Genomic DNA, 24,956 nt, shown 5'->3' with positions numbered 1-24,956 from the left:
ACCCATTAATTCTTCATTCCTGATCAGGCTAACGTTTGTTCTTCATGCATTACAGAATCTGACTCCTAAAGAGAAAGCAAAAGCAATTCAATTATTTGCCAGTGTTCAATCTATTCTAGATGTAAGATTTCAACTTATGACACCATGCATAGTATGCAAAGCTGTGGTGTGCAACTATGCAATTTGCCATTGGTTTTCATATACAGTGACCCCAAAATGTATTCAAGTCAGACAAAAAATTTAGCAAAATTTCTTCAAAATAAATATTTTATCTATGCAATGACATTAAAAGGTGGGGTAAGCGATTTTTCAAAGACACTTAGAGAACTGATTCGGACCGAGTAGCAAAACAAACTTGTGGTCAATCAGCAGAAAGGGGAGTGTCTACTCATGATGAGGAGGAGAGAACATTCAGTGCACGGACATTAGCGATCCGAGCGACAGAAAGATAGAGATGGCAGATAAAAAACAAAAGAGGAAAACCTCTGCGGAACAAAAGAGGGCTTAATGTAATAAGGCAAGAAGTAGGACCCGTGTAAATATCGGATCAGCTTTCCAGCGCTGGAGAGAACTCAAGGAGCAGAAGGCCTGCGATCGGACGCAGAGGTTGCTTTGTTTCTTCTAGATAGGTGAGTAACACCGTTTCTGCGCCGCAACAGCTAAAGTCTGTCTAGTACACTGGACGCGACTGTTGAAAATCATTTGAAATTTATGTCAATACGTCATAAATAGAACGCAGCAGCAGTTTTCTGTTGGGGATTTGTTTTGATTTGCCGCACCACATCCAGTGTAGATCATAGATATGTACGTATATAGGCTATATCTATGGTGTAGACAGCATCACTGATTATAATGAGTTCCATAGTATTTTGTCGCGCCGCGCCACTCGCGCCCGGTGTAGACACAGTGTAACATTGGTTTTGCTTTATTTCACAGAACTAATCGTTGCCTGGGTTGCGTACGTATGTGTGGGGCGGAGCTATCAAAATAGGGGCGAGAGCCTTTTGGGGTAGTGGCGTGTTTGTTTTGGTGATTTCAAATGTCAACATTGGCTACCAGAAATCACTTACCCCACCTTTAATACAGTTGAACAATTACAAATGTCTAAATACGTTTGGGGTCACAACAGGCTGCTGTCCATGGTTCTGAAACCACAGCCACATTCCCTTACAGCAGTACAGCTACCCAAATATTATACTAATATAAAATATATACATTTTTCTTATAAATAACTATATGCCATTTTTAATATATTGCAACAAATATTTAAAAATAATAATGTATATTTCTTATAAATAACGATATACTATTTTTAAATAATTATATAATTAAATAAATGTAATAAAAACGAACTGTTTATTGAACGTTTGCTTGTTAACATCACTTTCTCTGAATCAGGCGCAATTTCCTTAGATAAACTTAAATCTTGCATGTGATTAACTCGCATCACATGTCTGTCTTCACAATAATAATAATAAAAATAAAAATACAACACCCAGGAAGTAACATCATTTGGATCCTTACATTTTTCCTCATTCAGTTTTTACACACAGTGTAGATGAATGAATTCATTCATAATTTCAAACCCTTTTACAAAGGTTATTATATATATTTAATAAATTACATGTGTGTATATATACGCACACACATTTTATGTTAAGACACAATTACAGATGTTTAATTTGATTTCGACTTTATGATTTTAATATTATTTTGACTTTATTAATAATGATTTAATTATTAATTGTAACCAGTTACAAGTAATACTTATCTATTCATTATTACTTATTTTAATAATAAAACACATGCCAAACAACCAATTTCATTTATAACAAGGAAACTGCAAATATTACGATTTTTAATTTTGGTTACAATTATTTCTAAAAAGATATAATGCATTACAACGTACGTTATGAAAACCTTTATAATGCATTATGCATGAAGTCTTAAAGTATGGCCAAGCTTAAGAGTTTATTTCCTAGCTTTCCATTAAAATAATCTGGATTCTGGAATGTGAGCATCAAAACACAATAGCACCAAATGCTCCATTGGACATTGTTTTGCGTGTTCACACTGACAGCGGTCCCTTCTGATCATAAATGGAAGTTGTAATCTGAGCACCAGTGAGAATACAGAGTCTGTGTTGACATACGCTTCAATTCCCTCTCCTGCATGTCTGTCAGAGATGAGTCTGATCCACCTCTCCATGTGTCCCCTGCTGGACTCACAAGCACCCACCAGGGCCCGCTCACTGTGCGCGTGCTGAATTTCATTTGCTGTGATTTCCCGCCGGCCTGTAATGTGATGGATTTGACATTTTGATTTGCACATTGAAGAACAGAGGAGGACAAACTTAATTTCATTTGAGCCGTGGAGAACGGAGAACAGGGCCTGGGATCCGTTGCATGTGTGTCATCGTGTTTGGTCGCTGTCATAATGGGCTTGTCTCATGCGCTTTATTATTTTTAATACGGTGACATCTCCAGTCAATGTCAGCACTACCCGCCTCTTCTTCCACATCTCATTACTGTGTTTTCTGACCTCGGAGGTCAGCATTTGTGCACTAATGAATGCTTTGTCTGTTAATATCCATCATTAGTTTGCAATCTTCTCCAAAGTTAAACTAAAAATCGCATTACATGAGCATGTCAAGTTGTTTTTCACATTGTCTACTGTGTTCGAGACAACTGATAAATTGTTTCTTAAGTACATTACTTTAAATAAGTTCCTGAGTGAATCATCAAAACTTTGCAAAGTTCAGTTTTCTGTCTTTTTATCATATTTGCACTGGTGGCTACCAGTTTGGGAAAATTCAGATTTTTAAATGCTTTTGAAAGACTGCATTTATTTGAACAAAAATACAGTAAAACGGTATAATATTATTGCAATTAAAAATAACTTTTTTCTAATTCAATATGTTTTAAAATGTAATTTATTTCTGTGATTCCTGTGATCTGAATTTTCAGTGTCACATGATCCTTCAGAAATCATTCTGATTGATTATCTGGTGCGCAATTATTAATAATGGTTCTTACTATTATCAATTTTGGAAAAAAAATGTGCTAATGTTTTGTGAAAACTGTGATACATTTTTTTTTTGATTCTTTGAATATAAAGTTTATGCAACATTTAAAATATATATTTTTTAACATTATGTCTTTCTTTACTGCCACTTTCGACCAAATTCATGCATCCTTGATAAATAAAAGTATACATTTATTTTTGTTTTCTTTTTTCGTCTTCAGTCATACTTACCACAAATGTTTGAATGGTATTGTATCACCTTTTCCAAAAAAATATCAAGCAGCAAAACTTTTCAATGTTGTTGATAATAATAATAATTATATATATATATATATGTTTTAGAAAATGTATGAGCTATGTATGAGATGAGATGACAGCACTTGAGGCCCATCTCACAATGTAAGCTCAAGTTTAGGAATATAATCCCTTTGGAACCGCTTTTTCTGTCCCATCTGTCATCAGTGAGCGTCCAGTCATATCTGGCAAAAGTATTAAATCTAATCCCAGTGAGCTCCACAATTATCTCCCATATTGTATTGTTGAGGTCCGGCTTGACGGGACTGAATCACGGCCTCTGTGACTGACAAGGTGTGTGTCATGACACAAGTCTGTAGACACAATGTCATTGTGTGAAATGCATAATGACACACTAGATTTCTAAAACGGTAAATGTTAGAGGATGAGTTATAGTGCTAAACAGATGCTCCTGACGTCATCCGGAGCTGCAGGTCTATAAGTAGCGACGGTACGTGACAGCATGGCCTTGTCTGTATTCTGTATTTTGACAGGTGAGCTCTATTTTTCTGTTGAGAAAGAGCCTCTTTGCGTCGGCTGTTGTACAAATAACATGAATATGAACAAACACTATCAGCCTCATGCTAAAGATATAACCGTTTTGCCTCCAAATTCAGAACATTTGTTGATGTTTTGAGGGATTGGAAGAATGCACCGTTAAAAAAACAGAAAACAACTCAATTTAAACCGTAAATTTGTCTTAAAATCCAAGAGTTTTTGGTTGTATTTCTGGTTCAGTTCTCTGTATCCTGTCAGCTCCTCGGCTGATAGCGTAATCGCACATAAGGTACACCATATGTGATGCGCCGTTAGCCCGAAGTGACTACACTTCCTGTTATTTTTAGCTCCGCTGTGCTATTTTTAATAGCAGCGCCATGCACATCTCCTCCTTTCCACTAATGGCCGATAAAAATACCGTTGTTATTTGTTATTACAGAGCATTTTTCTGCCGCTGTTGAATGAAGGGCCTTGAGTACGAGAGAACGTCCACAGAGATTGGTGTGTCCAGAAAAGAGACACGCAGCACGACACAGGAGTAAGTCGACAAGTTCTCTGAAGCAGTACGAACATATTTCCTCTTTTATTTACATTCCTTTTTCAAATGTTAACATTTTTCGCTATAACTCTCTCATCAAGTTGGCATTTTCTCTTTTCTCATTAAAATAAACTTGGCACAAGTAAAACATATGTAGACAAAAGTTTTATTTACACCATACAACATTTTTGATTTTTAAATATTTTATACAGGGCTGCAGATGAGAGAGCTTTACTGAGCTTCCAGGCAGATTCTGCAGTATTAAAGTTTTGAAATATATTATTCATAAAAAAGTGAGTATTACCTTTATTGCATTTAAAGCAATGAAGAATGTAGCTTGACAAACATTCATTTTTAAATGACAGAAAAAAATCCTCTTTGCCTCTGAATAGTTTTGTCTTTTCATATTATAAAGTAAAAAGTGTAGTAATGGCCAAACGGACTTGTTATAAACTTTTTAAAAACCTGCGCAAGTATATACATTGTGTTCCCGGGCTCGTCTGCCGCCGAACAAAAAACCGAACCCAGCCGCCGCTCGTGGGTGGACGTCATGTCACGTGTCGTTTTTTTCCTCGAGGTCTCATCTGGAAAGATAACGCTTTTGGAACCGATTATTTTCCAACTGGTTACTTTTGAAACACATGATGTTCGATATTGTACATGTCTGCCCCCCACTAAATACACGAGTGAGAATACAAAAAAAAAAAAGATAACACAGATGTTTTTTTGTCTTTTTCTAACGGCTTTTTATCTGTCCGTCCGTCCTTGTTTTAAAATCTTATTGGCACATATTGTCCCTGCTAGACTCCAAGAATCCATATATGTCTTTCCAAGGCTGCATGAGAAGTCTTCTGCATTTTTGTTCAGTGCAAAATATGTCCACCTTCATCCGCGTCCCCTCTAACGCTTCATTAATTCTCAGACTTCTGTCTGAAAGTCTCCCTCCTGGACGTCCAAAGGGAGGCTGATACACCTTTCCCACTCAGCGTTAGTCATCTCCAGAGAGTTCTTTGTGTCTGATTCTAGTACATTCATTGTGGCGTAGTTCTGATATTCACTTGCCGGGTTGAAGCTCTCCCAGGGGTTCTTGTTTGGCATTGCCTTGTCCTACGGAAAAGGACGAGAAGCCGCCATGTTAGAAATATCGCATTTCTGCAATATTCTCAATATGGTTTCTCATTACAGTGCCTCGTTTTGTGACACTGTCAGACATTGGAAGTTGCACATGGACATGAATCATCAAGCTTTAATTCATGTTCTCTCACAGCGGCCCTAGAAATATTTGAACACTGTATGAAAGTCACCCCATTAGATAAAAAATATCAAACCAAATGATGGCCTTTCTTATATATATATATATATATATATCACTTGGCTTGTTATATTTTGTTAACTAACACAATGACATTCATACATCTGTGTCCCAAAAAAAACGTTGTTGGAGCCGCTGCACATACACATCCAGTGCTCAATAATCAAAGTCTTTGACCTAACAGCATGTTTGGAGTGTTTCCAGATTCAGGAACATCTCAGATTTTTCAAGGGATTAAAAGCACAGAATCATTTCTTGCAGTGGTTACCAAGCAACAGGCAGTGGATGGCAAAGTTCTGCAGTCTGATTGAACGTGGGTAAAGGGAAGTAACGTGGCCAAAGGGACACATCACCAGCTGCTTCGACTACATGAATATACACCTGACATCAACATGCATTTCTATTTGTTAACTTTAGTTAATGCATTATGGTTCTTGAATTAGGAATCCACCAATTTCATAGTTTTGGTTCATTTATTAATATGCTATTGTTCATTGGCAATTCATGTTCTTTCATGATACATTAATGCTAATTTATATGACTTGAAATGTAGAAATTAGCATTAGCCTAGATTAATAAATGCAGTAGCGCACCATTTCATTGTTAATTCATGAATGCATTAGTTAATGTTAAAATATAGCGCCTCATTGTAAAGTGTTAGCCATGCATTTCGTATCAGGATCGTATCTGGCCACTTGCATCTGATTGCACTTAGCTGCACGATATGGAAATGCCACTTTTAGAGGCTGCATTAGACAGAAATGTCCATCATTTACATTGAATTGAAATGCTTTCCGTTATTTTGACCGCTTAGAAAAGGCATTCAGTCGATTTTCTACTTTAGAAACATTCTTAATGCTAATGGGGATTACAAGTGAATAAAAAGGGAGAAAATAACGTTTGTGAATCTATATTGGATTAACAGTCTAAAGTGGAATAAATCATTCAATCAGGTGACCAGATCGCAAGACCACATTAACATTTACCTCCAGCATCGAATAGAATCAAAATATACTGTATTTTCAGTCATCCGATCACAATGTTTCTTGAGTGCACTGGCTTTCATTGAGATCGAGAGGGTTTCAACTGGTATCCAATCACTGAAAATGCATGCTACTGTAATAGCAGGAGATGAATTGTAGGCCACTGTACCGAGGATGAGCTAATTAAAAAACACGTCAAAAAATCTGTTAATTGATGATCAGAGTGAACCTCACAGAGCCAGTCAGCTGGACGCCAAACGACACTGAACGTTCCTCTGCTGCATGCTGCTGGATGATGAAATGCGATTGTTGCGATTGGCCTGCTCCAATCAAACAATCCCACCGGCCTTACAATTACAGATAATCGGTGCATCGTACAAGCACAGAGAAGCTCTCCAATATCTGAAGCAAATCAAGTGTTTTTTGTCCCGTGCATTCGCCAAGCAGCGATTAGCCAATAGAAAAGGAAATAATAAGCATGTTAGCAGCTCATGGCCTTGTGTTTTGTGCCTTGTGTTTGAATGAGTAGGGCCCCTAGTATAAATAAGTTTTGATCTACAACCAACTTTTTAGGTTTTCTTAAAAACAAAGGATTGAAGATCAACAGGTTAACTATCAAGTCTTCTTTGGTTGACCAGTTCATCACAGAGATTCTGTTGTTTTGATCTAGTCTGAATATGACACTTCTTTGGTTTTGATAAAAATGATGGGTTGAAGATGAACAGGTTAACTATCGAGACTTATTTGGCTGACCAGTTCATCACAGAGATGTTGTCTGAACAACTTCACCACTTTGTTCAACAGCTTGGTTGTACTTATCCATCAGCACTAACCATCTAAGCAAATTTTTTTCATCAAAGACTATCTATAAACAAGCCTTACAATAGCTGTTATAGAAACATGTCCATATTTCGACTGGATTGATTCTGTTCACCTCTCTCTAGATGCAATGACAGAAGATGCATCAGCACTGTGAGAACAGCCTGTCCTCTGCATCTCCACAAATCCATAAGGGAATTACTGCCACTGTTCATAACACAACAACAAGGAGACCAGAGGACAACAACGGCTGGTTAAAAATCCTCCAGCTCTGATGATAGTCCAAACGAATGCATCACACAACATGGTGTCTGAAGAGCGCAGCAGAATACTGATAGAAGAACACAGAAAGGGCTTTAGGCTCAAGACAAGGACTTTCAGGGTGAATCTCATAAAATCTGTCAAGAACCTGGTCATATTACACCCCAAAATCAAATCAATATATATAAGAATATGGCTGCAATATAACAGAGTGAAAAATTTAAGGGGGTCTGAATACTTTCCGTACCCACTGTATGTGACCCTGGACCACAAAACCAGTCATAAGTGTCAATTTTTCAAAATTGAGATTTGTACATCACCTGGAAGCTGAATAAATAAGCTTTCCATTGATGTATGGTTTGTTAGGATAGGACAAGGATTTGGCCGAGATACAACTATTTGAAAATCTGGAATCTGAGGGTGCAAAAAAAATCTAAATATTGAGAAAATCACCTTTAAAGTTCTCCAAATTAAGTTCTTAGCAATGTATATTACTAATCAAAAATTAAGTTTTAATATATTTATGGTAGGACATTTACAAAATATATTCATGGAAGTTTATCTTTACTAAATATCCTAATGATTTTTGGCATAAAAGAAAAAATTATAATTTTGACTCATACAATGTATTTTTGGCTATTGCTACAAATATACCTGTGCGACTTAAAATTGGTTTTGTGGTCCAGGGTCACATATAAGAAATTCTTTACATTTGTTGTTTAGGACCATTACAATTGTTGTAATTAAGAACATCTGCCTCCCAACTCTCATTTTTATAATGCAAAAAAGTAACTAAATAAATAAATTTAAATTGATATGTAAATGTGTTGAAGTGTCTATTTATTTTTTGCATAAAAAGTAATACAATATAGTATATACATATTTTTTCTAAAGAAATCCTATTATGGATCATCAGATTTTAAAATATTTTTATAAAATAAAATAATTACTTAGTTATTTTTTGTTAATTTGATTTTGGGGTAAAATATGACCTGATTTCCCTGAGTTTTACTTTTCTGCTTTTTGGAAGTTAGAAGTAAACCTTGGATTAAAGTTTTATTATGCCATCCTAATGAAGGACACACAATGTGACACAATATCACCTTCTGAGCTGATCTTAATCCAGTTTTAATGACGAACACTAGAGTCACGGCACTGTTATATTACACTCATTTTCAAAACAAAAACAAAAGGGTTAGCAAATTGTGTTACTTGCTGCATTTCAGGGTTACAGCATGGGCTAATTATCTGATTTACTATGTCCTTGTTAGTCAGCTAGTTTTTACAGACTTTAAGTAACGTGCCATAAATGCAGATACACAAAAACAAACATTCAAACAACTGTCAGGACATCTCATTATGCAGTTAAAGTAATTTAGCAGCTCATATCGATGTCTAAATGAGCTCTGGCTGCGATAAGTGACAAAATTTGATCAGTTGCTTGGTTTCAATTTATGTGGCGTCACACTGTGTACCCACAACGAAATCTCATTGGTCTAAATCCCACACATAACCAGCTAATAGACTGTGTTGCATCATGCAACATTTCACCTTCAGACAGACAAACAAATGCAGTCAGTGCTTTCAGGAAATGTGAGAAGAGTCACCATGCTGTCTAGGGGCATAGCGATGCTACATACAAACTGAAAAATGGCTGTAATGAAGACTTCGTGCTGTTCTGAACTTTGTTGGCTGGATGTCAGAAGAATTAAATTTTTTTAACAACTTTTCAGTATAACTATAAAACAATTCTGTCTAGACTTTGAAACAAAAATCTTGTTTTGAACCAATTTCAAGGCTTCACTGTTCTTCACCAACCATTTACTTTGGGGAGACAATTAAAAAACTCATGGATTTAGGTTTATTCCATATGGCAGCTAGATAAAGGGATAAAAGAGATAAAAGAGAATAACATATGTGGAATAAAATAATTATGACTAATTCTGATTTGATATGTACCATATCAATATATGGTTGGCTTCTAAAACATTTATATTTACATTTAGTCATTTAGCAGACACTTTTATCCAAAGCGACTTACAAATGAGGACAATGGAAGGAATCAAAATCAACAAAAGAAGTCTCAGTTAGCTTAACACAGTACACGTAGCAAGGGTTTTTTAAATTATATAACAAATAAAAAGAAAACAGATAGAATACAAAAAGATTAGAAAGCTAGTGTTAGGTTTTTTATTTATTTTAATTTTTTTAACAAACTTTTTTTGTACTTCAGAGACACGTTTTACTTCTTGAATATTTAAAGACTTAAGTGTGCTTAATAAATTTAACAGCATTAAATATAGGCTATTTTAATTAGGTTGATATATTATTAATGCAATTAAAGTAATATATAAAGTCTATGAATTTAATAATCTGTGAACATAAATTTCATTTCAAGATGTTGTATGTATTAGTATCTATCCCGCTGGATGATTAGCCTGGTGCCACTGGGACTCCGTGATTCTAATGTGAATGTTTATTCTCTTGGGCCGTTTTGGCCCAGGAGAGGAGAAGTAATTAGGAAACACATTAATAGTGCACCATCTGTTTCTTACCTGATCGACATGCGATGTCCACGTCTTTCTCAAAATCCGTCTGTGGAAAAAGAAAGAAAGAAAGTGAAATTTAGACATGCAAGAGGAGTTCAATTTAGACAGAACTAAAACATAAAAGCTGAAGCTTTATTTAACTTTGACATTTGCAGACATGCAAAAAAAAAAAAAGCATAGTCTAATCGACTGTAAAATCAGAATAATAAATCAATTATATAATGCAGTCTAACATATCTATGCCGCCATGGGATTCTTCTCAAATTGTATGCTTTTGCTGGCTTGTGTCTGCAGTCTAACCACGTCCCACAGAGAAAACAGTCATCTGTTGAAACCGCTTATAAATAGAATCGGATTATTCAGGTATGACAATAGAGAAGCCATCAACCGCGGCGAATCAAAGACAAGTCTGCACATTGGAGGCCTCATTATAGTGAAATGCTTCTAGTAAAGAAACCTTAAATCAAAACACAAATGAGAACTGTGATCATTATTAAATCAATTATATAATGCAGTCTAACATATCTATGCCGCCATGGGATTCTTCTCAAATTGTATGCTTTTGCTGGCTTGTGTCTGCAGTCTAACCACGTCCCACAGAGAAAACAGTCATCTGTTGAAACCGCTTATAAATAGAATCGGATTATTCAGGTATGACAATAGAGAAGCCATCAACCGCGGCGAATCAAAGACAAGTCTGCACATTGGAGGCCTCATTATAGTGAAATGCTTCTAGTAAAGAAACCTTAAATCAAAACACAAATGAGAACTGTGATCATTATGTGCCAGTGGTTCTGCGCGGGTCAAACATCTCCGGAACTATTTTAACAGCAATTACTCCCTCAAGCCAGTGAAGGATGAGAGAGACCGGTGTGAAATACGACAAATGTGTCCCATCTGAGAAAGGCGAAGGCCAGAGGAAAGCTAAAGGACATGAACGAAAGATTTGCTGGTATTAATTAAGCAAAGACAGATCTCCATATCCTGTCATAACTGTATAAGCAATAACACTGTATAACAAAGACGCATACAAGAGAAAAGCATTTCATATAGATCAAGAGGACTGTGAGAGATGCTTCTGATAGCACAGATGCCAGATGCAAATGATTTCTCAGCTAATTTACAAGAAGAGAATATTCCAGCTGAGTTTGTGACTGTACAGTGTAAGAACACTGAAGTCCCAGGAGGCGAGTGTCTTACCATGATCTGTGCATGCCCGTTGGGAAATGTACCAGTCGCGTCTGCACTGATGGGGTCTTGACAGTTTCTCAGGCGACATCTGAAGGCATCCTGAACCTGTGAACCATCATTTTAGTCACTCAGCAGGACTAACATATGCTATTGAAAAAAACACTTCAGTAGCGCACATTGCTTCAGAATTTGAAAGTTTGGGGTTGGACTGGGTTTTTTGGATCAAAAATACAGTAAAAACAGGAATATTTTCTAGAATTTAAAATGACTGTTTTGTATTCTTAATATATTTTAAATGCAAATTATTTTTGTGATGGCAATGCTGAATTTTCAGCATCATTTTTCCAGTCTTCAGCGTCACATGATCCTGCAGAAGTCATTCTAATGTGCTGATTTGCTGCTCAAGAAACATTTCTGATTGCTGTCAATGTTGAATACTGTCAATGTTATGCTGCCTAATATTTTTGTGAAAACCATGCATACATTTTTTTGGAGGATTCTTTGATGAATAGAAATGTCAAAAGAACAGCATTTATTTGAAGTAGAAATACGTTTTAACATTATAAATGTCTTCACTGCCACTTTTGATCAATTTAATGCATTTTTGCTGAATAAAGTATTCAGTAAACCTCTTTCCAAAAAAAGTGTATAAAAATGAATAAGCCTGCCAAATAAACAAATGTAGCAACAAATGCCTTTTATCCTTCATGCTCATTGAAATTGCCAGATTGTTTCCTGTAGGGGGTAAAAGAAGGACATCCAACTATTTAAAGGCAACATTCGCAACCCACTTCTGTGAAGCAAGATGTCAAACTAGGAAAAACATGTAGGGATTTGACTTTATTCATCAGGATTTAATTGGTCTTGGAAAGTGGCTGTTACGTACCAGAATGGGTACCAGTGGATGTGATCTCTAAATGACAGATTTAAAAAAAAAATAAGAGGGCTTGCTAATGTCAGTCCAATAGGAAACTTATTTTAGAGGAAGAGGGATTCATTTGAGGATAAGTCAGGCAGATTTTAAGGGTGAGTTTGGCTCGTTCAGCTCTTCTGAAAGTGGTTTTCTTTAAATTTATAGTTAAAAATACCTTCTTTTGTGTTTCACAGAAGCAGGAAAGTCATTTGGAAAAGCATGATGGTGAGGAAGTGATGACAGAATATTCATATTTATCCCTTTATTTAAGTAAAACTGGACAAGTAGTAAAATAAACTGAGCCTCTGAAGAAATTAAAGACAGTCTGCTGAAATGCTGAAGGAAAAGAGTAAGGGATTATAATGGTTCCAGCCCTACCTCTTTTCTGAGAATACAGTGGACCATGACTATAACAAAGCCTTGCAGGGAGTCAAAGACTGCGAAGAGGATCTGGAATAAAATTGAGCGTTTGTCCGTCATGGCCAGCACCGCAGACATCCAGGTGAGAGCTAATAGAGGAAGGACAACACAGGAACTCCACAGGGAGGCCCTGAGACAGAAAGAGAGAGATGGTGGACTGAACAACAAAAGAGATGGATTTTTGTTCTTGGTCCCAAAAGTATTTTTACCCATTCATTTTCTCCATAGACATAAAAAAAAAAAAAAAACACACACACTTTAATGAAAAGCTCTAAGCCTTGAACAAACCAACTAACTCTTGAGTCATAACATTACAGTCTTTGATTTGAATAACAAGAAAGTAAATGAAAATTAGCTTATGAGGCAATTAATTAATCATTCCATAAATCATTATGAATGACTCCTGACTGGTCATTGACAACAATTATAAAAAAACCAATATGGTTGTTTGTTTATTGTTGTTATTATTATTACTACTATATACAATTGCAATAAATTAAATAAACAAAATATTAAAATATATTAGTTATTGACTACAGGTATAAAATACAACATTTATTATTATTTTTACTACTACTATATTTTTTGCAATAATAAAATATATAAATAATCAAATAGACTAGTCTTTGACTATAAGTATAAAATACAGTGTTTATTATTATTCTGAGATTATTATTTCAACAATAACACTAAAAATAAAATCAATAATCAACCAAAAATCTATCATTGACTGCAGGTATAAAATATCATGTTTATTATTTTATTATTAATATTATATTTTATTGCAATTATAATTAAAATGTGTATTATTGTTATTAATACTACTACTACTACTAAATTTTTTCAATAGTAAAATAAATAAATAATCAAATATACTAGTCACTGAATACTGAAAATGTTTATTATTATTATATTTTATTGCAATAATAATAATATTATTAATAACATACTATGTGAATATTTTAGATGCTAGTTTGAGATATTAGGGAGGCTACAAAGCTTATATGTTAAAAACAAAATAAATTGCAGCATTGCTTAACTTCAGATCTCATCTTCAAGAAAGGTTTTTATGCTATTGTAAAATATCACTTTCTGTATGGAGAAAATGATGGGGATTTTTACTTTACAGAAGTCTACTGTTGAGCTCTGTAGAACAGATATGATGAAGAGGAGATAGATGTAATTTGTTTGCCAGTTTCATTCCAGATGAAAGCATGCACATGCCCAAATTGTCCTAAATTGCCATCAGCACATAAATGAGTCCAGGAGCACACAACAACCAATGCATTGTTCTAATAGAGTGTGTCGACATATCACAGACAAAGAACAAGAGCCAGCTGTTCATTTAACACCTCCACAAATCTCCTTCCCCGAGGCAAGGGGAAGGACACACACGCATAAAGTCACACGCACACTCTTGCATGCAGCTTAATCAGCATAATCGATTTGCTGAGGCATAGGTGGGCACTTACATGGCGTTGCTGGCCGTTGTTGCTGATAAAGCAGTAGTTGAGACGACGCCACATTTGGCACATTTTAAAGTTAATCCTGTATGGGGCTCGCTCATCTGCCTGCAGAACAGCCAAATAACCAGACAACACAAAGGGAATGTATTTACATGGTGGTCTGATTGTACCAAAGCAAAGGTGGTGGATGTTTCTCTGGGAGATACGGCCCTTTGTGGACTTCATCAAAGATGAAGTGTGTCATTTCTGCACCTTTAGTAGCACCAGAATTGTAATCGGTTTGTTTGGGCAGCCGGACAGGGCTGGAAATATCTCTTTTGGCTCAACTAATGGTGTAAATTTGAGGCAAGGCTACCTGTTTCTGCATTTTTGTCATACTCAGATGAAACTTTTGCTCTGTTCCCAAACCTAATGCGGTCCACAGCCTACTGTCAACATAGGCAACGATCTTTTAAAGCAGTTTAGTGTGAATCTCACAGTTTGTTGTTAGGATGATGCTAGGAAAACAACACAATACTCTAATAAGCATAAAACAAATGTAGCACACACAAATATTGGGCAAAGGTTTATTAGGTTATGGTGAACAGGTTTTATTAGCAAAACATCTTGAATTTGTGTGTGATAGTATTCAGCATAGATATTTTTTGAAAAGTGTGGGATAGGTAAAGTTTTTAAATGTTTTTGAAAAGAGTCTCTTATGCTCACCAAGGCTGAATTTATTTGAACAAAAAAGTAAAAACAGCAATCCTGTGAAATATTATTCACTGTAATATATGAGAAATGTATAACAATGTTTTCTATTTTAATATATGTGACCCTGGACCACAAAACCAGTCATAAGGGTAAATTTTTTGAAATTGAGACTTATACATAATTTACTGATGACTTGACATCATCTGAAAGCTGAATAAATAAGCTTTCCATTGATGTATGGTTTGTTATGATAGGACAATTTGGCCGAGATACAACTATTTGAAAATCTGGAATTTGAGGGTGCAAAATAACCGAAATATTGAGAAAATCGCCTTTAAAGTTGTCCAAATGAACTTCTTAGCAATGTATATTACTAATCAAAAATTAAGTTTTGATATATTTACGGTAGGAAATGTACAAAATATCTTCATGGAGCACGATCTTTAATTAATATCCGATTTTTGGCATAAAAGAAAAATCTATAATTTTGACCCATACAATGTTTTTTTGGCTATTGCTAAAAATATACCACAGCGACATAAGCAACTGGTTTTGTGGTCCAGGGTCACATGTTGTAAAATGTAATTTATTATTGGAATGGGAAATTAGAATTTTCAGTGACTCAAGAAACTTTTCTTATTGCAGTTGAAAACAGTTGTGCGGCTTAAAGTGTGATTTTTTTCAGGATTCTTTGATGAATAGAAAGTACAACAGAACAGCATTTATTTAAAACCGAAATATTTTTGTAAAATTATAAATGTATTTGCGGTCGCTTTTGATACATTTAATGCATCCTTGCTGAATAAAAGTATTATTTTAAAAGTATTCCAAAAATCCCAAACTTTTGAATGGTAGTTTAGGTTTCTTCTTTTCATCACGTAATTTCTTCACCTTAGCTATCTTGCTAACTGACAGGATGACAGAAATCAGCAAAAATTGTCAACAAGACAAATTACCATCTGATTTGCTAAAAGATATTTTAGAATGAAAGTATCAGCCAACTAACTTCTAATTTCTAAGAAACAGGTTTCCTTCTTGACAACAAATGATACCAGAGGCAGTAGATAACAGAACAAGCAGAGCATATTTGCATTTTTAGTAAATTGTCAGGACACCAAAGCATCTTGTGAACCCAAGATATAGATTTCAGAACAGAACTTATGAGTTTGACATTTTTCATATCTATGTGTTTGTGTGATGTAGCTAATTGGCACTTACCCTGCTCTGTGTTTTAGTTTCTTATCCAGGATCCCATCTCTCGAAACCAGTTTATTAAACACTAGAATACCAATCACCATGTTAACCTGTAACCACATACACACACAGTAACACAGTCAGGGCCTGATCTCATCAAACTGCAGTAAATTAACAATACAGCTCAAGCACTGTCCACAGTAATGACTAAAAGTAAAAGCTTCTTTGAACATATAAAAAGGAAAGTGCTTTCCAATGCACTTGAGAAATTGACAACTACCTTCAAGCTAGACTTTAAAAATGCAGCCATATAGATCTAAATGTACTGTTTTGTATTGTGTAGATGCATGGTAGTGTGCATCTGTGCCACCATTAAATCTTAATTCAGTCTAGAGACAAACTGCTTAATGATGCATATAAATGACAGGGGTCACAATCTTCAAACCGCACCACGATGGAGTGAGGCAATTTTCTATTTCAATGTTGGCACAGCAGACTAGTCCAGTAAATGACATAAACCATTATAAAGGCACTGGCGTGTGTAGTTGAGACTGGTAAATGACTGTAAATAAACAAAGTGTAAAATGACCAGCACAACAGCAGCGGCAGGTCCCACAAATGCATAGAGAAGACCACCTTCCAGAGATAGCCAACAGCTGCAAACACAAAAAACCCAAATATCAGCAAATCTTGCATAAAATGTAACATCCGGCATCAACTTAATGGGGCATGGCAGTACACAGTCGTATCGTCCTTGAGTGTCTGGGGATCTGGAGCCATATGCCATGGTTCTACATGAGAGACTTTTAGTATGGAACAAGAACTCTAAAGAGATCTTAAAACACTGTTTATATCTAGGTATCCTCAGGAGACTGTTGCAATCTCTAGGCTCTGACTCATAACTTCATGCAACTGTTTTAATTGAAAAGATCTTCATGTGGGGTCTCTTAAGTTTTCTGGGTAAACATGAGGAACAACGAAGAAAAAATAGGTTGTCTTACTACTGAGGTGTCCCGTATCCTTTTGCTTTTGTGAATCCCATTGAGATGGCGACCACCAAAGCAGGTAATCCTTCGAAAGAGACACAGGAATGATTAAAGGCCACATACTGGGTAATCCTTCAGGGCTGGAGACTTTCACGGCGCATGCACAGTGGCATCAATAGTAGGTTAAGAATGAGAAGAAACTAAAGCAAGTGGTGCTTATCCATGCAAAACCAGCCACTGCAGTGCTAAAGTGGGATTTTTCTTCCTTTGAAAAGTGATAAATGGCTGACATTAAAATTCTATATAATTTTGTATAGATAAAATATATATTTTTAAACTTTATTTCAAACTTAATTTTATTTTTTAAATATATTTTAAATATTTAACACTTATTTTTGAAAAATATAAGTGAATATAGCCATCACAATATTATAACTGTACAGTATGAAATGTATGCATTTTTGTTATTTGCTAAAGATTAAATTTAACAGTGTTGATTTGTTTTACATATATGTTTTATTAATAACCCTACACTTGAGTAACAGTATGTGCTGCTTGCCTTAACAAACACCACTGCAGGTCTTCAGAAGCACATCCAGGTTTTCAAGAAATGATATAACTTCTAAATTGTGTGTGACGTGAGAACAGGTAACAATCTAATAAGAATCCCTGGAGTTTTACACTAAACCCAGCATGTGAAATGCAATTAGCACAACTGCTTTTGAACAGAGAGGCTGAAACAATCAAACAGGTCTTGAGCTGAAGTATAATATCATATCTGCTATCTTTCTAATCCTCTCTCTCTATTTCTCCGTCTCTCATCTTTGCTAGTCTCGAGCAGGACTGCCATTATGAAAGGGCTCTTTCTGCTCCTGCCACTGCCCTGTGATCTGAATATTAACACTGTCCCTCTCTCGCTGGTGGCTCAATTTATTGATGCAATCAGCTTGTCTGAAGAACCAGCAAGGGCTCTTGCGGGCCCCCCTCCCTGTGCTGAGTCTAAACGAAACTCCTCCCCTAACCACCAAGCCGTTTCATCCTGGACCAATAGGGAAAGCACACTGCACCGCTGTTCCTCCCTCAAGGTAACATTAGTCTCCGGATGGATGAAAAAGAGTGAGTATCTGAGAAGGATGAATGAATTTGACCTGGAAACTGTCCATGATGATATGCTTGTTCCCTCACAGATACAAATTATACCTGTGGATTTATAGTTCAGCTGAACAAACACAGCATAGTCTGCCAGATAGCGAGATTGACGTGCCTCTTGTGTGCCTATGACCTGAGTAGGGGTCAAGAAATTAAGGAGACCAGCTGCTGGTTTTTTTATCCTTAACAGATGTTTTAGATTAGTACTTGTACACTGAGACACTATTTATCTGAGACACCATTTACTTCTAAAGAAAAAGAGAAAACAAATGAGAGGTGATGAAATACTTTGTTTACTTGTAAAGTTTTTAATAGACCATTGAATTAACCAAAAATATATTACTGCATGGTTGTTTACTATATAAAGCATCCAGAGTATAAATATTAGAGGTAAAAAAAATTTTTGGAAAGAAGTGTCAGTTGTGCTGCTTAATATTTTTGGAGGAACTCCAAAACTCCTTTGATGAAAGAAAGTTCAAAAGAACAGCTGCTATTTGAATGTATATTATTTTATTTTTTGTCAATTAAAAATTGCTGGAAAGTATACATTTTATTTTATATAATTGTATTTTATATATACTATATATATATATTTAAATATATATATATATATATAAACACACACACACACATTTAATTATATATAATTATACACAATTAAATGTATGTATAAATTCAACCCACTACATTGCGAGTAAGTCACTCACATGCGACTAAATCTTCACTCTGGGCGACAAAATGATGTCTAATATTAATAATAAATAAATACTAATAATAAATTCTCAGATTTTACTCACCAGTGTGAGAGTTGGAGGCTAAGTATAAGTTTAGCACAGATATATTTTCACTCGCCGAACACTGAGCGCTTCAGAGTTTCACTCTCCGTCAAGCGATCTGTGCTATTTTTCAGTTCATCTCAATTGATGCGCAGTGCACCTGTGTTTGACGTACCGTGAACTCTCCGGACTCGCCATCGCTTTGGTGAGTGCAAAGAGAGTGAGACAGTCTTACATACATGCAGAATTACACAATTAAATGTATGTATAAATTCAACCCACTACATTGCGAGTAAGTCACTCACATGCGACTAAATCTTCACTCTGGGCGACAAAATGATGTCTAATATTAATAATAAATAAATACTAATAATAAATTCTCAGATTTTACTCACCAGTGTGAGAGTTGGAGGCTAAGTATAAGTTTAGCACAGATATATTTTCACTCGCCGAACACTGAGCGCTTCAGAGTTTCACTCTCCGTCAAGCGATCTGTGCTATTTTTCAGTTCATCTCAATTGATGCGCAGTGCACCTGTGTTTGACGTACCGTGAACTCTCCGGACTCGCCATCGCTTTGGTGAGTGCAAAGAGAGTGAGACAGTCTTACATACATGCAGAATTGACACGCTACATGTAAACAATATTCTTTGTTGTATTTTCCTGTCAAAATAACGGAGTTCCTTTGGATTTGTTCAGCTCTATATATATATATATATATATATATATATATATATATTAATTATATGCAATTAAATATATGTATAATATAAAATATATAAACACACACACACACATTTAATTATACATTTACTTATATGTGATCCTGGACCACAAAACCAGTCATAAGAAATTGTCATCAATTGTCATTGAGATTTATACATCATCTGAAAGCTGAATAAATAAGCTTTCCATTGATGTATGGTTTGTTAGGATAGGACAATATTTGGCCGAGATACAAAAAATCTGAAAATCTGGAATCTGAGGGTGCAAAAAAATCTAAATACTGGAGAAAATCACCTTTAAAGTTGTCCAAATGAAGTTCTTAACAATGCATATTACTTACATATATATTTACGGTAGGAAATTTACAAAATATCTTCATGGAACATGATCTTTACTTAATATCCTAATGATTTTTGGCATAAAAGAAAAATCTATCATTTTGACCCATACAATGTATTTTTGGCTATTGCTACAAACACACCCATGCTACTTAAGACTGGTTTTGTGGTCCAGGGTCACATATAGAACACTTTTACATTTGACTTATTCTATATATAAAAAATTTAAGGGGGTCTGAATACTTTCCGTACCCACTGTATATATATACTTAATTATTATATAACATATACTTAACAGTTATATATTCAAATAATATTGAAATTAAATGTAATTTTTATTTATTTTATTTTGTATATAATTATATATAATTTTTGTGTCGTGTCATGCCTGAGGTAGACATTAACGAAGGTAAAATGATCTGGAAGTTGGCTGCTGGCATTCTTAATTTATTCTTTTTGTCTGGTCTATTCACTGCTTAGCAACCGTTGTTATGGCAATGGAGTCACGGACTGATACAAAAGCAGGAGCAACAAGTTCATTTGATAGCAGACATCGCTTATGAATTCCACCGCCATTAAGCTCTGAGATACTGAACACAAACCACTTATGATCGGCGTATAACCATATAAATCTAAAATGTGAGTCTTGTTTAAAACAACCGCCATGCACTGATGCTCACAAGAAACATTTCATGGATGCCAATAATTCAATTAATCCACCATCAGTGTGTATCAGAATAGCCAAACTAATAAACGGTTCACATATCTGTCTTTGTCTATCTCCTTCTGTCTTGTCTTTTTCCTCTGCACACAGGAAAACACTGCAATGATGGAAAGAGAGAGCCTTGTTTGTTGCTAGGTAACTGGAGGGATGAGTGTTAGCTCTTCTGTAATCAATTTGATGTGTGCGTAAAGTGGTCCTGTATAAGAAACCCCGGGGAGGTATGGAACATACGAGACGATATTCAAAAATTACCCACTCACATCGTCCACATTTGAGAAGTAAATACCAGCTGCATGATGATGATGGATTAAATGAAATAAAGACTGGGAGAAAAAATAAAGAGGGAGAGATGTAGAGATTGTTGTGGAGATCCAAGCACTTACCCCATCCCAGACAGAGGAAGCGTTTCCGGATGAGCCTGGTCCGAACTTTCCCCGTCACGGCCATATAGGACTGCCAAGCTTCTGTCAAGACCCAGCAGAAGGACGCCAGGAAAAAGAAGTGCAGTAATGCAGTTGTCATCGTGCATATGCCCTGTCCATTTAACAGAGAGAGAGAGAAAGAAGAGGAACTGATAAAATACTTCATTCAAGTCAAGTCTAAATTAGGGTTTTTGGACTGTCAATCGAATTTCGCATTGACTGAGCCAGAGTTTGGGTGAAAAGTACTCAATTCACTCATTAAAATTAATTAAAGTCACAAGAAAGAAATGTGAAACTCACTGAAACTACCAAGATTGAAAACAAAATAATGGATCCCTCATTGCATCTACACCCTTTGATATTTCATACAAGGTGTCATGAAAAGCTTGCGACTGAAAACAACAAAAGTCGCAGACAGAGAACATGTTTTGCTCCAGGCTCGTCTAGACCATCGTTTAGGGCTGGGCGCTTTGATGGTATGTACTGTGTTGTGCAAATTGTGTGGGTATGGATTGCAAATATGACTTCATTTAGTTTTAAACATAAAAAGAAAAATAATGGGGTCATCAAGATATTTTTAGAAAAAAATAACATTTTTATTTAGCAAGAATGCATTAAATTGATCAATAGATCAATTGATCACAGTTACGTCACTTGCAGCTGCGTGCACATTGTGGTGGCAGAAAAACACTGATAACAAGTGAAGGGAAACAGGTAGAATCCATGAAATAAGATAAAGTATTATTGTGCCTTTGGATGTCAGAATCGGAACGCAAATCATTTTTATAGAATATTGAAACTAAATGCAGACGTCTAAATAGACACACTCTGGATGAAACCTGCTACTTTTAAAGCATAAATTTGATTTATACAATAGGTCTGCATAATATTCACATATTAGCCCTTCAGTTACAGCATGAAATTCTATTTAAACCTATAACATTTTACGTAACATTTACCTATTTTATTTTATAATTCTGACTTTTTTCTCACAAATGCAAGTATAGCTCCTATTTCGGACTTTATAACTTGATTTAACTTAACAACTGCGAGTTTGTCAATTCTGAGGAAAAAAAGTCAGAAGCGTGGGATATAAACTCATGAGTCTGATCCGAGGGCAAATGAGAGAATGACAAGCAAATCAGGATATTATTATGATTTCTGAAGGATCATGTGACGCTGAAGACTAATGGCTGTTTTATCTATTTTACATTTTATCTATCTATCTATCTATCTATCTACAGTATATTAATTTATTCATACTGTGATATGTGTCATACAACCCACCCCGACCAACATCCCATGCTTATGATTCCAAATCTAGGAAATCTCACTGCAATTAGAACATATGCGCTCCGGACATTCTCAACACTTTGTCACCAACAGCGATCAGTCAGAGAGATGCCTTCAGTACCAAAACCACAAACCATTACCATCTTTCTCACCAAATGACTATCTTCCTCACTGAATTTGGCAGTCGATGTGTTTCATGCAAATCCTTTAAGACCGGGATGATCAGCATGTGACAAAAACACCTCTCTCCTAAAACCGGGGTTCCCACCACATTTGACAAACCAGTGTTCCATGAGACTTACAATCACATTTCCATATTTTAGAGAAGAGAAATAATTAAGAAGATCTCTAATCACTTTAGAAATGTCCATGATTTTTAAGATTTTCTTCTTTTTCATGACTTTACTGGAATTCACCATTTTAAAATTCCCACCCATCCCTTAAGTCAAAGGGTGCTGATTGCTTGATTAGAACTGTTGTAAAATTGTCTCGAAATTTCCTAAAATCTGACTGGTTGATAGGAATGACCAACAATAATGTTGATACAGGAACATATCTTTGGTAAAGCACATCAAGGGTGTGGTGTCCCTGAAGACAAATCCACCCACCAGCTAGCCGCCGACAAGTGAATCTGACAGAGGGAGAACCTGGATGCTCAAGGCATAGAAAAGAGTTGGGCGCATAGCCAACATGAGCCAGAGACAAGCAGGACGGGACGTAATGAAGACCCTGCTTCCACCTGCTCCAAGTCCACCTGATGCAGCCAGGACGAATGCTGTGAAAACGGATCAGCTGGCAGCATGCGATGGGACACCTGATGCTGATAAGCTCTCTCACTCTGCCATAAAACCACAATTCCTAAGTAAAGCAGCTTTCATGAGCTCTCGCACACAATGTCTGAGAGACTCAGTTTGAAGTTCACAGCCAGTGTGCGTCTAAGCCAGACGACCTCCTGGACCAATGTTCCCTTTTGCATTCGCTGTTACTTGACTTCTAGAATTAGAAGGACACCATGGCCTACTTGTCTGTGTACAGTTTTTACTTTCATTGTTGCATCGGTTTACGAAACACTGTAAAAGAAAAAAAGTAAATTGCCAACATCACTCTCTATCATCTCTATCAGTGAATCTCTACAACTACTATAAATCTTTACAATGTATACAACTTTTGGGTCTTTTTGGGTTTGTGACGAGTGGGGGCGGGGCCGAGAGCCGTGGGAACGGAGCAAGGCCGGTGGAGTAATTGATAATGACCTGCACTACTCACCGGTCTCGAGTCCCACAGAGGAGCTCCGGAAGGATAAAAGGAGGAGTGACGACAGTGAAAGAGGCGAGAGGACCAGGCCTCGACTTTATTTTGTGTTTTGTGTGCGGCAGTCGTCCGCGAGGGGCTGGCGCTTTACTTTCATTTTGTGTTTGTTTTATTATTAAAGTATTTAAATGTTCGCCGGTTCCCGCCTCCTCCTTCCCGGATCTACAAACGTTGTTACAGGGTTATTTTTTATTTATTACTATCGTTCTAAAGCTTGGGGTTAGTAAGATTTTTTTTTTAATAAATGAATACTTTTATTTAGCAAAAATACATTAAATTAATCAAAATTTGTTGCAAAAAAATCTATTTCAAATTTTAAGCAGTAAAAATGTGATAATCAAACACTGATAAATACTGATAAAAATAAGAAATCATCATGTTTTCTGAAGGATCATGTGACAGTGAAGATGCTGAAAATTCAGCTTTGCCATCATAGCAATGAATTACATTTTAAAATAAATTGAAAAGCAGCTATTTTCAATGAAGAGCTAAATACACGCAGCAATACCAATCTATTCTATTTCCTGCCTAATGCTAGCTGCTTAGCAAATGAGAAGGGAGGTGATGAGGCTCATGGCACATGCATGTCACCGCAGGACCTCACGGCCATATGGGCCAGTGCTAATGACTGATTAAAAAGAAACACTTATGCCACACAGAGCATAAATTAACTACTATAAATATAGTATTGACAGACACTCTTAACAAGTAGCTTGCGTGTTTAGGCTGTGTTTATTACCGCCGGGTAAGGGGGCAAGCACAAGCGGCAGCCAATACGAATGTACAGTAGAAAACTACATGTGACACTAAAGACTGGAGTAATGGATAATGAAGATTCAGCTTTGCCATCACAGGAATAAATTACATTTTACATTTACATTTAGTCATTTAGCAGATGCTTTTATCCAAAGTGACTTACAAATGAGGACAATAAAAGCAGTCAAAACTAACAAAAGAGCAACAATATATAAGTGCAAATGACAAGTCTCGGTTAGCCTAACGCAGTACACGTAGCAAGGTGTATGTATATATATATATATATATATGTATATATATATATATATATATATATTATAC

General features: G+C 35.9%; 1 protein-coding gene across 1 annotated transcript in view; it reads right to left on the bottom strand.

Annotated features, from left to right (window-relative positions):
- Positions 1 to 4,399: 4,399 nt before the first annotated feature.
- The window catches only part of LOC107568695 (adhesion G protein-coupled receptor B3-like), a 162,025-nt gene continuing 141,468 nt past the window's right edge, over positions 4,400 to 24,956 (bottom strand). Inside the window, exons 19-27 of the mRNA XM_016254673.1 lie at positions 21,237 to 21,387; positions 17,157 to 17,226; positions 16,745 to 16,811; positions 16,180 to 16,265; positions 14,275 to 14,373; positions 12,761 to 12,932; positions 11,479 to 11,574; positions 10,271 to 10,324; positions 4,400 to 5,461 (exon numbers count right to left, since the gene is read on the bottom strand). Coding sequence (XP_016110159.1) covers positions 5,273 to 5,461; positions 10,271 to 10,324; positions 11,479 to 11,574; positions 12,761 to 12,932; positions 14,275 to 14,373; positions 16,180 to 16,265; positions 16,745 to 16,811; positions 17,157 to 17,226; positions 21,237 to 21,387 — 984 coding nt within the window. The 3' untranslated portion in view covers positions 4,400 to 5,272. The remainder of the gene's footprint in view (positions 5,462 to 10,270; positions 10,325 to 11,478; positions 11,575 to 12,760; positions 12,933 to 14,274; positions 14,374 to 16,179; positions 16,266 to 16,744; positions 16,812 to 17,156; positions 17,227 to 21,236; positions 21,388 to 24,956) is intronic.

This window comes from Sinocyclocheilus grahami, unplaced genomic scaffold (genome assembly GCF_001515645.1).
Source record: "Sinocyclocheilus grahami isolate Dianchi unplaced genomic scaffold, SAMN03320097.WGS_v1.1 scaffold1274.1, whole genome shotgun sequence".
Classification (NCBI taxonomy): domain Eukaryota; kingdom Metazoa; phylum Chordata; class Actinopteri; order Cypriniformes; family Cyprinidae; genus Sinocyclocheilus; species Sinocyclocheilus grahami.
The sequence above is the reverse complement of the archived record's forward strand: the minus strand, read 5'-3'. Positions and strand labels throughout refer to the sequence as shown.